Source organism: Camellia sinensis, chromosome 1, assembly GCF_055761805.1.
Source record: "Camellia sinensis isolate YWXY chromosome 1, ASM5576180v1, whole genome shotgun sequence".
NCBI lineage: Eukaryota > Viridiplantae > Streptophyta > Magnoliopsida > Ericales > Theaceae > Camellia > Camellia sinensis.
The window spans coordinates 13,740,719-13,756,442 of NC_138961.1; the positions used below are offsets into that span (position 1 = coordinate 13,740,719).

General features: G+C 36.3%; 1 protein-coding gene across 1 annotated transcript; it reads left to right on the plus strand.

Annotated features, from left to right (window-relative positions):
* Positions 1 to 1,386: 1,386 nt before the first annotated feature.
* On the plus strand, positions 1,387 to 10,022 carry LOC114288872 (uncharacterized protein At2g38710). The gene is made up of 5 exons (XM_028232494.2): positions 1,387 to 1,882; positions 6,086 to 6,205; positions 7,417 to 7,531; positions 8,298 to 8,391; positions 9,519 to 10,022. The coding sequence occupies exons 1-5, from the start codon at positions 1,779 to 1,781 to the stop codon at positions 9,719 to 9,721; spliced, it is 636 nt and encodes a 211-aa protein (XP_028088295.1). The 5' UTR covers positions 1,387 to 1,778; the 3' UTR covers positions 9,722 to 10,022.
* Positions 10,023 to 15,724: the final 5,702 nt, after the last annotated feature.

A 15,724-nucleotide genomic window follows, 5' to 3' on the forward strand; every position in this document is an offset into this window, starting at 1 on the left:
TGAATATAATCTGAAAATTTCAACAATTAAAAAAAAATGAGAGGGTTGAGAGGGTTTTCTTACTTAGTTGTAGGATTGAAATGGAATAGTGAAATATTAGGAAAATATGCAACCTTAATCTCCTCATCTTCTTCTAGTAAGCTTGCTCATAGGACTTCCCCCCTCTCTCTCTCTTTTTTTTTTTTTGTTTTGAGAGAGAGAGGATGAAATCTGCATGTATGGATATATGTATATATAGAGAGACTCCCCTGAGGCTCCCTCTCTCTCTTTTAGTCATTCCCTTTAGTCCCATCAAATTTTCTAGTTCCAAGGAGTATATTTGAGTAATATGCATGCAATCAAGTGTTGTTCTCTGTCGAAATATTTTTTTTGTGTGTGTGTGTGTGTATTTGTATGGGTTTCTTAAAATTGATATACTAAGATTTTTAACTGAAGTATTTGGTAAGAATAATTATCATGTTGAATCTTTATTAAAATAATTTATAAATAACAAATTTTGAACATCCACAAAATTATTATTCTTAATAATATCCTTGTTTTTGATTGAATTGGGTTAATTTAAAACTAACGTTTACACTAATATATATTTCAGATAAACTCTAGATAAGTTAATTAATTAATTAATTATTATTATTATTTTAGAATAGTTAAATGCGGGTTTTCACAGATATTTGGTTTGAGTTTTGGAAAATTAATTTCACCATTCTTTTTGAAAACTCGTTTCAGGCGGGATTTTAAATTTTGAAATTTGAAATTACTAGTCATTCCCAAGACGTCCGGCTAGTTGACCGGAGCAGTACGATTTTTATTTTTTATTTTTTTTGCAATTGGCACTTTTTTTTAAATATTTTTTTAATAAAACAATATTTTTGAAATTTTTTATGAACGTTTAATAAATTTTTGAGTTGTGTATTTGGTTATGAATTGTAAATTTTTATATCAAATATTATATGTCACATCAAAAATTCTCCACTCAATTCAAAACTCATTCATTAAATAAATATTTTATACTCAAATCATAATTTTAAAATATACAAATTCAAAATATAACTCTTATTCTTAAATCATATTTAAAAAATTTTACCAACCGCAACTATAAATATTCAAAATCATTCTTTGACATTATACGAAGGGTTTGGTTATGGTGTGCAACTTACACCTTACACCTTATACCTTACACTTACACCTTACACTTACACCTTTTATAAAAAATTAAACCTTACACTTACACATTTTTTGAGGTTGCACACCATGTGCAACCCACTTACACCTTACACCTTACACTTACACCTTACACTTACACCTTATACTTATACTTACACCTTATACTTACACTTTTTGTGTAAGTGGCACATGGTGTGCACTTGCACACTTAAGAAAACTCCTTATACGAATTTGGAAGGTCTGTTTTTCCTTAAATTACTCAGCTTACCAAACACCGCACTGTAGAGTGGGAGAGAGAAAACTTCATCAACTGGGTTTCTTTCTCTCTCTGCTCTCTCTCAATAAGTCTCGGAATCCATTGTACTCTTTTCCCATTAAAGAAAAAGCAATATAGCCCCAAAGCCTCAATCGTTTATACCAAATCTCTCTCTCTCTCTCTAGAATCGAATCTGTATAAACCCTAATTATTGCTATTAATTTAATCGACTGATATATATGTATATATAATAATTTCTACAACGATTGTGAGATCAATTATTGTTGCTTAAACATATCGATCTGATCCATTGTTGGTTTTAATTGATCTGAGAATCGTTTGAGAGAGAGGGAGAAAAATGGTCTCGGCAAATAGGGAAATGGTGGTGTATTGCTTTGACACCCTGGTCGCTCACTACAACAGCGAACAAGCCCCTCCCCCTGCTTTCGACGAGGGCCAACAGTATGCTCTCTCTCTCTCTCACTTCGAATCTTACAAATGGGTCCGTGTTTTCTGCAAAATTGTGAAAATGGTGGTGATTCATTAGCTTGTTGATTGTTGTGGTTGAATTGTTTGCTCAAATTTTGACTTTTAATGATGAAAATTGTTATAAAAATTTTGACTTTTGAAGTTTGTGTTACTTTTATGAGCTTTGCTTGCGTTTAGTTACGGCATTAATAGTAATCATGCTTTGTTATGTGTTTCTATTAATGAAATTTGTATTCGTCTTTGAATTCCCATCTGGGTAGTTGTTGAAAGGAGATTATTGATGAGGGTATTATTATTGAGAGGTGGAGAATTTTTTCGTGCTTTTTTTTTCGTTCTCTTTTTCTTGGGCAATTTTCATGTATTTTCTTGAAGACGGCTGGAGGTGATTTTTGTGTTTGTTTCTGTTCCGAGTAATATTTGTAGCATTTTAGCTGAAGTTTTTTTTTTTTTTTTTTTTTTTAAATTTTAAGTTTATTATTATAATTTTCCCTTGTTCCTGTTACGTAAAGAAGGTTCTTACACGGGACAACGAAGACGGTGTGGTAGGACAGTTTTGGAAGCAAACTATGGCAGTCTGCTATACAAGTTGTTATTTTATGGACTAGTGAATTTGAAGTTTGAGCAATTGTTGATGTGGGTCCCATCTATTTGTTGAGTGAAAGGAAAGGAAGGCATCTTAGACAATTTATGAGTTCACACTTAATTTTTTGTTTAGGAAAATGGGTTGAGCATGAAATTTAAATCAAGAACTTTGATACCATTTGTTTGTGGATTTCCATTTGTTTCATGAATTTTTAACTATATTTCTTGCTTCTATTGTATTTTGTTGTTCTTCAATCTTTTAACCACGATGTACCTACACTTGTTAAGATGATTTAGGATGCAAGAACTTGGCAATGTCAACTTAGGCCAAGTTTGTCATCTCCTCATAAGTTAAAAAGTTATTTAAAGAATTAAAAAGTTATCACTATTTATTAAAAAAAAAAAATATTAAAAAATTAATTTTTCACACAAAAGTACAACTCAACAATCATGTATGTTCTGTGTAGGGTTTGCTAAGAAAAATTGTACAGTTTGGGTGCAATTTTCAGACACTATTGTTCGGCCTATGGGGGGCCATCACGGGTCCTGTTTTGATAATCTGAACCGTTGAATGTGTAGAACTCGTCGAATATTATATGTCTGTTAAAAATCACATTGATCGGATATCGATAACTGCATGATCAAATCAGTTTGGTATAAAAAAATGGATGGTGTTATAATTAACGATTGAAAAAAAACAAATCTGATCAGATAGCTATCGATATCCGATCATCGTGATTTTTAATAGGCATATAACACTCGACGAGTTATACACATTGAACGGTTCAGATTATCAGAATGGGACCCCTGATGGCCCCCACAGGCCGAACAAAACTGTCCAGTGCAATGTCCGAAAATTAGTCAATAATTTCTTACCATCAATTCGGCTGTGCAGGATGTACAGCTGTACAACACACATCTCTAATCTTCTCCTACACACTTCTTTATACAATTTTTTAATACATATTTTTCCATAAAAAGTCAAAAAGTTAACCCAAACATCCATATTTTTTTCCTTAACTTTTTAGTCCAAAAAGACAAAAAATGCACTTATTTAGGACACCCCAAACAGCCCCTTATGAAGTTCATGTTGCTGTCACTTCCAATATATTAGAGGTTGTGATTGCCCTTCAATTTTAACATCTTGAAATGTAATGACACACCTTATGGTACCATATTTTTTTCTACATGTCATTCAGCTGCCAAGTTGACATCTTAATCATGTTTGGATGCTTGACACTTCTATGAGAAAGTGTCACAGCCTTTAAAACTTATTTATACTTGTTGAAATCATTATATTGGATGAGCAATACTTGCTTCTGTTACTTGTGTGCACTGCAGATAAATTATAGGCATCTTTCATGTGTTGAAATGGTTGGAAATGCTGTATTGAATATTTTTTTTACAACTTTTGAATTTTATATTGCATTTCAATGTGTACAAATTTGCTAAGTTTTGATATGATAATAAAAGTTATGCTTTATTAGAGCATCTCCTATGATGTGCTATATGGCTTGCTATTGCTATATTTTGTCTCGAAGTTTTTAAATTTTCACTCCGACGGCAAAGGCATATGACTTGCTATATATTACCTATAGCTAAATATTGTGTCAAATATAACACAAGTTTTACCTATTGCTAAAATCTGTGTCTCTCTTTCCTCTACGGATTCCAAGGTTTTAAAAAGCGGCCGCAACCGTTACGTAACGCCGTTACGTAACGGTTTTGGCAGTTACCGCCACCCGTTACGGCCGCTTTTGTAGTGTGATTGAGATTCACAGGTGTGTCGGCCGTAGCGGCTGCCGTAGCGGTCGTAATGGTGCCGTAACAGCTGTAACGGCTTGTTACGCACCGTTACATAACGGTTCCAAACTGTTTCTTTCGAAAAAACACACAAAAAATTTGAAAATGGGGTAAGAGAGATAGAGAGAAGAGGGAAGATAAAGAGAGAAAATGGAGGAGCAAGAGATAGAGAGAGAGAAAAGGGAAGATGAAGAACATGTTATTGATTTGTTGAAATTGTAAGACCCATGCTATTCTATTCAGCTGCTATCACTAAACCATTTTGTTTGTGTGTCTATCTATATATTGTTTGAAAATAATAATAATAATAAGTGTGGTCATTATCTACTTGGCTTGGTTAAAATATGTGTATATATATATATATTTAGGCTCTTATTTATTCTCTTACTCCTGTCATTGTTTATCTTATATATAATAGTTAGTGATTAATTTTTTGTATAATATAAAGTCATTAATTATTAAAATAAAATGTAAAAAACTCAGTTTATAGTGATTTAAAAATATGAAATATATTGGATCATACTTAAAAATTTACAAAAATTGATCAATATTTATTTTTAATCCAATAAATATGATCATGGCAAAAAAAAATGTGTATCGGTAAGTTTTTTTCAAATTGTGCGAAAAATAAAAAATTCACGATTTCGGTTACCGCAACCGTTACACTACGGCCTTTACACCCCACAACCTCAACCGCGTTACCGCCACCGTTACGGTGACCGCAACCGCTTTTCAGAACCTTGACGGATTCACATATAGCATTTTAATTTGACATTTTGTGTGAAAAGTTGAAATTTTATACATTATATCATTGGAGCAAAATTGCTAAAATTGTAGACAGAGCCAGTCATTAGTTCCCACCCATGGGGCGAATGGAATCCGATACATAAATTAGTTAATAAATATTTTAACATTATTCATTGCTAAATTTAGCAATAACTAGCCTTTTACCTATCCAACCATTGGAGATGCTCTTACATGGTATGTAAAAAATAATGCAGCTATATTTAAAACCAAAGCTAATGATGTTCAATGGCTGAAGTTGCTTTTTGATTTATAATGATCTACGTGTATTTCATCTGCTGATGTACAGATAGCTTCATCTTATCCACTTAAAATATAGCTTTTTTTGTTGGTTTATGATGTTAGATGGCACTAAACCAGTGCAGCTGTTATGGTTATTTCATTCATCAGCTTTTTGTGAATGTCTACTCTTCTTTTATTGAGGTTGATACTGTTGGGCAATTTCAGCCAATTTCTAAAAGTAGGCCAATACTCATTTCATTTATGACTTGGCTTGATTGGACAAGGGAAAATCAATCTTTCGGAGCATTGGTGCATTCGATGTGTTATTTTGCCTTACTAAGTTTGAATTGAATCCCATCCTTTGGGAAGGAAGTGGGAAGCCCCCTGCATACAAAACTACATCCTTGATACCATGGATGATACAGTACAACAGATTCTGTATGATTACGGATGGTATTGGAGCAATTTTGGGATAGGACACCCCTTTCCAGCCCCCAACATCATGACAGGGCACTTCCCTTAAAAGGCCATCCCTAGCCTGTAGCAGGAATCAAACTTTAATGGGAATTGGTATACCCAAAGGCAGGAATCAAAATTTTCAGCTCTTTACATTCTTTGGTTCTTTTATGTAATTGTTGAATCCATATCAATTTTGTTTCTTTTCTTTTGACTTCAAATTGTTAAGGATGTATATGTTTAATATGCATTTACAAACCAGAACCATGTTGGGTCTAATGTCCTGATCTGTCTTGAATTACATTTCAGCCCATTGTTTGTCACTTGGAAGAAGGTGTTGAATGGAGGGGAGCCTCGTCTACGTGGATGCATTGGAACTCTAGAAGCTCGTGGCTTGATCAATGGATTTCGTGACTATGCACTAACAAGGTAATTTAAAAGAAAGCATTTTGCAATGACTTATTGAAAGTCTTGCTGAAAGCTTACTTTCTCCCTTTCTGTCTCTCAAGTTATATTCTTATGATAAATTCTATGTTTGAGTCCAAAATAGTTGGGGAAGGCTTTGGCACTATTGGTGTATGTTTCTTTTCTTCATCCTTTTATCTTTTCTTTTCCTTAATTCATTTTAGTTCTTGTATACATTAAGTTGTCCCAGACATTATTAACTATAATGTGAATCATGAAATGCAAACATGTATTAATGTGCTCTTGTGTTGAATCAATTGAATTTGTGAAGCCAAATGCGTATGCATAACGTAACTTGTATCATTTTAGATTATGTAAATTTGACAATTTCCTTGTCAGTGTAGATGGATGCATCATTAAACAGCTAATAGCCACTTCTTGTTATCATACATCTAGAATAAAAAATAAGGGGAAAAAATCAGGCAATGGCTGGCTATTGTGGCCCTTCACACCTGTAGCATGATTTATAGCAGATAGACAAAAGAACTGTATGTAGCCTTTTCAAGTCTTTGAGCTGGTTGGATGCTTTGTTTGTTTGACATGTCAACAAAAGATCAAGGTTACTTACCATTTAATTTGTGTAAATTACATTGACATTTGTTTGAAAAAAAAAACAATAAGCCTCACTAGTTTGACTTAATTACACTGACCTCCCTTTAAGTAAGGGTAAAACAAGTGTAATGAAAGCAGGCCTTGTATAGACACATACATAATTAAAGGTAAAATATATGTTGCAGTGTAAAAGAGATGGTAGGATCATTTTTAACCTTATCACTAACAATATGATTCATGGTAAAAGGGCAAAGAATTTAAACCTTAGGCGAGTAAAGGGTAATTGTGCCAAACTTGTGGAGCTTGTTGTATTTTTCTTAAACCTCAAGGGAGATTATTGTAATTTACCTTTTTAATTTCGAAAGAAGTGAGGTGTATTAGGATTCTATGTGCCTTGATAGTTTGATTCTTAAATTAATGGTTGCATCCGGCTTGTTTGTTACTCAATTTCTGTGCTGTTCATGCTACAACACAAAACAATTCTTTGTAGATTCACTTTGGCTGTATTGATGTCAATTTACTTGAAATACCCTTTTTTATTTATTTATTGAATCTCCACCCATAACCTGCATGCTCCTAAAGCTTTGGCTTATACATGTCTTTAAATCTGTAACACTTTACAGCGCTCTGAGGGACCGCCGGTTCCCCCCAATACAGGCTAAAGAATTGCCTTATTTGGAATGTACGGTCTCCATTCTGACTGATTATGAGACAGAGCTCAACTACCTTGACTGGGAGGTTTGTGCTTTCTAACTTGTTTTAATTTTTGTTTATGGGTGAGGTTATACACATTTCTTGATTGTAGCTTGCTTAACAGCAAATTACTTCATAATGACTTATTTGAGCACATTTTCCAGTCCATGTGTAGATCCAAACCATCGGACTCTATTTTTGTTTGAAATTATACATTCTTAAAATTTTTGGATATTAGATGAATCCTAGAGAAGTTAAAAATGTTTTATCTCTATAGTTGTTTCTAAATTCACCAACATTGTTCAAATGTTTGCCTTTTATAGATTTGGTTGTTGGTATGGAAGTTAAGTGGGAGTGGGGTGAATCTATTTTTCTAGATGTTGCAATGTGGAAATAAATTTTTAAACTTACTAATACCCCTTGGATTTGTTAACTGGTTAATGAGATTCTGATTATAAGATTGTCCAACTGGGTATTGATTTAGTCTTCTTTTCTAAATTTCATGTATGGTTTCTCTCTTCATTTTGCTGTTCAAATTCTTGTTTTACTCAACTTTAATCCTGTATTAGTGGTTTTATCTTCCTCTCATATTGCCCAAAGGGGTGACCATTGGTTCAATGGTAAAATCTTAGCCTAATAACCTTGAGGTTATGGGTTCAAGTCACAGGGCAACCACGTTGTGCACTATGCCAAAAGTTAGGTGTGTAGCTAATCTTTTCCTTCCCAAACACATATTAATGCGTACTAATTGGATGGCTTGGGTTTTTTTTTTTTTTTTTTTCCTCATTAAGATTTTATAGCTTTCTTGCAGGTCGGAAAACATGGTATAATTATTGAGTTTACTGATCCTGACTATAATACAAGGCGCAATGCCACGTATCTGCCTGAGGTGGCTGCCCATGAAGGTGAGTTTGCTGCTTTGGATATCTTAATACCACAAAACACAATTTGATGGAAAGGTATAAGAAGCCATATCAATGTGAAAGTGGGCTCTTTGACAGACCAGGTGCTATTGATTGAAAGCTTTATAAGATGATCTGTGGTATTTTTTATGTATCCATTTCTTCGTACAAGGTTCTTTTAGTATATTATTTCCCCAAATTGAATAACATCACGAATTGGAAAGAAGAAAATTTGGGAAATTTGATGTGTTACAAGTTATTTACTTTTATTTTTCAACTACTTGTTTCCTCATCAACTCGTTCTTCATTTGGTAGGATGAAGGGTGTAGGTTGGGGGAATTGAAAGGTATGCCTGGGGGAAGTATGGTCTCTACCCCTGTTTGTTTGGTTGAGCAGGGATCAAAGGGAAGGTGAAAGGAAATTGTTAATTGTTATACCAATATATGCATGTATTTTAAATTCATGGGTGTTTTTAGAGGAGAAATGTGCAAGGGGAACCCTCTTTTATCCTGCCCCTTTGGGTGTTTATGAAATGGTGATCCTGGAAGGAATCTTCACCCCTCAATTCGTTTCCTTCCTGCCAAACAATGGAAACTCTGGACCCTCTTGTTCTCTTTCTCCCTTACTGTCTAATAGGGATCACATGGTGAGACCCGCCACTCATCATACCTATGTGAGATGGAGGCAGAAGACACAAACCTTGATTTTATTTATGCTTGATTTTAGGATTTCTTAGTTTTTTAGGAAAAAACTACATAATTTCGTTTATTTTTGGATTTGTTTTCTATTTTTATATTTGGGACCTTACGATGAGCCTATAAATACTACGCTTATTATTTTATTGGGAGACACCATTAACATTGAATTCAGAAATTTGTTGTTGTTTTATTGAGTTAATTACACCAAGACCCCCTCACATATTAAGGAATATCACCTTACCCCCCATCATCCGTGAACACGTATTTATTGCCCCCCTCAACTATCAAAACCGTGCAAATGCCCCCCTTCTGAAGGTTGATACATTTTGGTGAGCTCCATCTTGATTATGTAACCAAACTTCTGCAGACAGCATTAAATTTTGATTGGAATAAAAGCTAGTTTCTCATGTTTTGGCAATATTTTGTTTTCAGGCTGGACAAAGATGGAAGCAATTGACTCGCTGATGCGTAAAGCGGGTTACAATGGCACCATAAACGAATCAATCAGGAAGCGTATCCGATTGACTCGTTACCAGAGTACATTGTTTACTATGAATTATAGTGATTATGTTGCCTATATCAACACCACCAGAGTTGCTTCTCTCTCTGTTGGGGCGAAGCCCGGTAACCATTGATTGTTTCAATCAATTTCCATTGAAACCATTAAAACTTGTTTGGTTATATGGAGGACCAACCTCCATTAGACAAAAATGATTGGGTTGGAATTGATTTGTTTGGGTTCCAACCCACAGCATAATTTGTGGTTTAACTCCTAAATTATTCTTCAAATTCATTTGATTTTGAGGAGTACACCAAAAACATGTTTCCATGCAAATCGCACCAAAATTCTCATCTGCAGCTTACTTTGGAATAGTTGCAGTGGTGTAAAACTCTATCACTTGTAATATAAAGTTCATCCTGTGTGTTTATTTATCATTTGACAACCTTTATTTCTTCTTCCTGTAAGGCTTCTAACAATTTAGTTATTTAGCTAATTTAGTACCAAAAGGCTATGATAGCCATTTTTTTTTTAACCCCTTAATGATGATAGGATGAATGGGAAATCTTGTTTACCCACCCCTCATGTGAAAGATTCTTTTGTGGGTTACAGGAGTTGTTTTTTTTAACTAAACTTAAAATCTCAACTATCCTACCAAAGCTTAACCGAGTTTGATTGATTTTACATTCTCATTCAAAGAAATCTAAGTTTAAACTGAAGTGATTTAGCTGTTCATATGAAAATCTTTTATGATTCTATGAAAAATTCTTCAATTTCTTTTCCTTCAGTTAATTTCATCTTTAAGATCCCTTTGTTTGGCCGCATGAGCGGCCGGACTGGAGTAGCTGTGGGTTCACTCACAGTATGTTTGTTGATGGTTTGAAAGAGTCGCGTGATAGTATGAGTGGCTTACTAATTCCCCTTAGTAGGGGGATTAACTTGGTTAAGAAAATCGTGAGATTATGAAAATACTGAGCAGATTGGGTCTATTTTGTCGTTTATCCAGTTGATCGAAACAATATATATATATATATATATATATATATATTTTAATTTAATTTTTTTTATTATTATTACAAACATAGACGGTTGGTCAAAAAAATATTCGGCTGGACAAAAAATAAGTTGGCCGGCAAACTCTTTTTTTTATTTTTTTATTTTTTTAACAATTCTAAGGGCACTTTTTGTTTTAATATTTATTTTAATTTTTTTTAATATAGAAATAATTTTTTAATTTATTTTATTTAAAAATAAGTTGACAATTACATAATTCATCATCTCCTACACTATTATCAATTGAGTTATGTTAGAGATTTTAAATAAATTACTAATTTTTTTTTATCAAATCTCTTAAATGAGTGTAGAATTCATACACACATGTGAGAATTCATACACATGTGATACACCCACTAGAAAATTTGATAATTTATTTGGGGTTGATAGCATTTTTCTTATTAAAATAAACATATTTTTACTTAATTCTTTCCTTAATAATTCTCACATTAATAATTTTTTTACTAGCTATCCCTTCATTAACAATTCCTTTTAATTTAATTCGTCAAACGAACGTGAAGCCTTGTTTGGCATAGCCTATTTTAGTTCATATTTTTATCTTCTTATCATTTTTGGGTCACATCAATCAATGTTTTCTCTCTATTTTTTTATTTATTTTTTAATAAAAAATTAAAAAATACACTTATTTAAGACATTCCAAACGTGTCAGACTAGCATGGAGAAGATTCATTCAAAGACCATCAATAGAGGGGAGAAAGAATATTTTAGTTATTGTTTCTGAAGAACGGAAGAAAAAACTTGCAAAGTTAAATCTTCTAAAAGAAAGGAAAACAATTGCAATAGAGTTATTGGATTACCGAACTAATTACGAAAAATAATTCTGGTGCTATTAGAAATGATTTCACTCAAATTGTTTCCTTTGTCTTTTTTGTGATTGATTTGTGTACGAAAGGAAAATTTTATTTTTTTGACTTGTCCCAATTTGGATTTTAGTTTGATCAATTGGGACTCGGCATCAAAGACAAACACCATGCTTAAATTTGTTCAAGCAGTTATATAAGAAAAATTATACAATAGTTTCAAAATATTACGTAATTATATATAATTTTTTATATTTTTCAATCACTCAACACAAATAATTAATATTCTATATTTCTTCGTCAATTATATTATTATAAAATATCACGTGATCATATTTTTAGACTACCAAATAATCACTCGTTATACAATCTAATATCATTATTTCTTTCTTTCTTTTTATAAACAGTTCAATCGTGTTTTGTTGTTAATTAAAGAATAAAATTATCATCTCGGCTAACTGAAGAAGTCGGCAGTTGCGAAACAAGGCTGCCAGCCTGATGACTTCCTTTGCATATGCCGACATTCTCTCATCTCGGGTTGCAAACCCTTCTGTTGTCTGATTTACTATATTTTGTGAATCACAAAAAATTATTACCTCATCTGCTTCTGCTGCCACTGCCAGCTTTAGTCCTGCAATCAATGCTTCGCATTCTGCCTCATTGTTTGAGGCCTTGAACCCTAATCGAATAGACTGTTCCAATATCTCTCCGTCAGGAGATATTAACACTACGCCTGCCCCTGATCCTTGCCGGTTTGAGCTCCCATCGACAAATAGGTGAAAGGAGTCGCCGATGTAAATGCTGCAGGGTCTGAGTTTTTCCTTTCCTTGTTCTTTTGCCTTTGGCTGGGCTTCTCCTTGTTTGCTTGGACATCGTTCATCTTGACTCAACAGAGCCCGACGTTTGATGGCTTCTGGCGTGAATTCGGCCACGAAGTCGGCCAAAACTTGGCCCTTAATTGCTGTTCTCGGCCTGAACTCCAGGTCGTACTGTCCCAAGGCTACTGCCCATCTTGCTATTCTTCCTGTTAAGTCTCCTTGTTGTAACAAGGACTTCAGTGGGTGCTTTGTTAGCACTATAATCTTGTGCGCTTGAAAGTAATGGTTCAACTTCCTTGAAGCCATTATTAAGGCCAGCATCAATTTCTCTAGTGGTAGGTACCTTGTTTCTGCATCGGCCAAGGTTTTGCTTACATAGTAAACAACCTTTTGCTCCCCCCTTTTCTCTCGGATTAGCACTGCACTTACTGCGTGTTCTGAAACTGCGAAATACAAAAACAGTTCTTCTCTAGGTTCAGGTGTTGAGAGGACTGGAGCCATGGTCAAATATTTCTTTAGGTCGGACAAAGCGGCCTCACATTCCTCAGTCCACACGAAGTCCGTGGCCTTCTTCACCAGGTTGAAAAAGGGTTTATATTTGTTTGAGCTTCTGCTGATGAATCTGTTTAGGGCTGCGGCCCTTCCAGTTAGCATCTATATCTGTTTTGCCGACGTTGGGCTTTTCAACTCTAGGATGGCCTTGATTTGATTTGGGCTGGCCTCAATGCCTTTTCTTGTTACTAGGTATCCCAGAAACTTACCTGATCCCACTCCAAACGCGCACTTCGATGCGTTGAGTCGGAGCCGGTATGTTTTGAGTATATCAAAGACTTCTTTTAAGTCGGCAAGATGACCCTTAGTCTCCTTGGTCTTCACGACCATGTCATCGATGTAGACCTCTACTGTTCGGCCAATTAGGTGTTTGAACATCTTGGGTACCAGCCTTTGATAAGTGGCTCCTGTATTTTTCAACCTAAAAGGCATTACTCTGTAACAGTACAGACCTTTTGGGATGATGAATGCGGTTTTTTCTTCGTCTGGGGGATACATGGCGATCTGGTAGTACCCCCTGTAGGCGTCTAGAAAACTTATTCTTCCATGCCCTGAAGTGGCATCTACTAGCTGGTCAATTTTGGGCAGGGGAAAGCTGTCTTTGGGACAGGTTTTGTTGAGGCTGGTAAAGTCTACGCAGACCCTCCATTTACCGTTCTTTTTCTTTACCATCACTGTATTGGATAACCATGTTGGGTAGTGTACTTCTCTAATGGCCCTGGCCTCCATAAGTCTATCTACTTCTTCTTCTACTGCTTCGACGTGTATCAAAGTCGGTCTTCTGGCTCGCTGAATTACGGGTTTGGCCGATCTATCAACATTCAGTTTGTGGCAAGTGACCTCGGGATTAATGCCAGGCATTTCGTAAGGTGTCCAAGCGAACACCTCAATATTTGCTCTTAAAAAAGTCTCCAACTCTTTTTCTTCTTCTTCGGCTAAGCCCGAGTCAAGAAGAAAGAAGCGTTCTTCATCCCCATCCTAGACGAGGATTTTCTTTAGCGCTTCTTCGCTCTTCTCGGCTAGTTCTTTGCCAACGTCTTCTAGGACTTTCACGTCCTCATCTTTAATTTCTGCCTTTCCTGGCTCTCGAATGTTGCAGGTGGATTTCATTACTGCCATGGAGCAATTCTTTGCCTGCAGTTGATCTCCTCTGACTTCTTCAATCCCATGCTCTGTTAGGAACCGTAGTAGTTAATGCAACGTTGAGGGAATTGCCCCCATTGTATGCAACGATGGCCTTCCCAAGATGATGTTGTATGGAGAAGGCGTGTCGATCACCATGAATTCTGTCATGATCTTCTTAGTGCCGGCTTGTACTTCCAAGCTTGTTGCGCCCAATGGCTACATCGGTGTTCCATTGAAGCCGACCATCGGGCCATTGGATTGCTCCAAGTCATCAAGATGAAGGCCCAGCTCCTTGTAACATCTAACATACATGATGTCGCAAGAATTGCCTTGATCAATCAGGATGCGTTTCACTTGGCACTCCCCAACCTGGAGGGATACTACCAAGGCATCATTATGTGGGTGCTGGACTATCTCTAGGTCGGCTTCAGTAAAGGCTATCGTAGGTCCCTGGCATTCTTCTGGCCGAGGTCTTTTATGTCCGACCTGGTTCACGTGCTGTAGGTGTTTTACCTTCTGGGTCTCCCCTCGTATGTCGTTTTCATTCACTTTTGAGCGAATTACATTAACCACCCGCGGTCCTCCTGCCTGTGGTTGCTGTGCTGGGGGAGGCGGAGCTGCTGGTGCTTGAGGCAATCTTGCCTGCTCTTCCCTTGTCCTAGCCTCATCGACAAGGTCCCTCAGATGGCCTTGCCTTACCAAGTCTTCTAAGTGTGCTTTTAGGGTTCTACAACCCTGAGTTGGGTGCCCTTCTTCATTGTGGTAAGCACAACGCCTACCGACGTTTCTTCCCATAAATTTCCCTGGTGTTCTTGTCGGTGCTCTGAAATAGGGTTGATTTCGTATTTGATCCAGGACTTTGTGGATCGAGACTCGGAATACAGTCGTCACTGCCTGTTTAGCCCTCAAGTCCGTTTCTTGCTTGATCGGTCCATTGTTACCTCGGCTTCGCTTCGGCGAGCCGTTTCCTTTCTCCTGCTTTGTCTATTTGTTTCCCGACGCATCCTCTTCAGCTCTAGCGTACTTCTCGATTCTCGCCATGAGTTTTTCCATGCTTTTTGGCAATGTCTTTGCCAATGATTTCCGTAGTGGGTAGTCATCTTTTAGGCCGTTCTTGAAGGATATGACCGCCACCTTTTGGTTGCATTCAGGTATTCGATTGAACACCTCATAGTACCTTTTTGCGTAGGCCCTAAGGCCTTCATCCTTAGTGATTTTTAAAGCCATTAATGCGTCAACCCTCAAGGGCTGTAGTTTGTTCGTCACAAATCTGGCCACAAACATCTCGGCCAGGCCTTCCCAAGTCTTTACGCTTCCCTTCGGTAGTTTATGGAACCAATCTAATGCAATCTCCCCGAATGATGAAGGGAATGCTTTGCAGAGCAACGGCTTGTTCCCACTATATAATGCCATTGAATTCAGATATAGTCCAACATGAAAGTTGGGATCTGACTTACTATCATATATTTGGAACCTCGGCATACTGAATCTCTTTGGTGCTTCAAATTTGTCCAGTTCCACCGAGAATGGTGTCTTCGGCTTAGCCAGGGAAGTTACCTCGGCTTCAGCATTCTGTTGCTTCCTCTTGAGGTAATCTCTCAAATCTTCTTTACTCCTCCCCGGAGCTGGGCACACTACTTTCAGCCTCGTGGTGGGCCCGTTTTGATCTTTCTCCATGGGTTGTGTCAAAGTAGAGCGCCTGCCCTTGAACATGCCGATGTTCTTTGGGCTCTGAGTCCTTCGTGTGATGCGTCCTTCGGGACTCCTCTC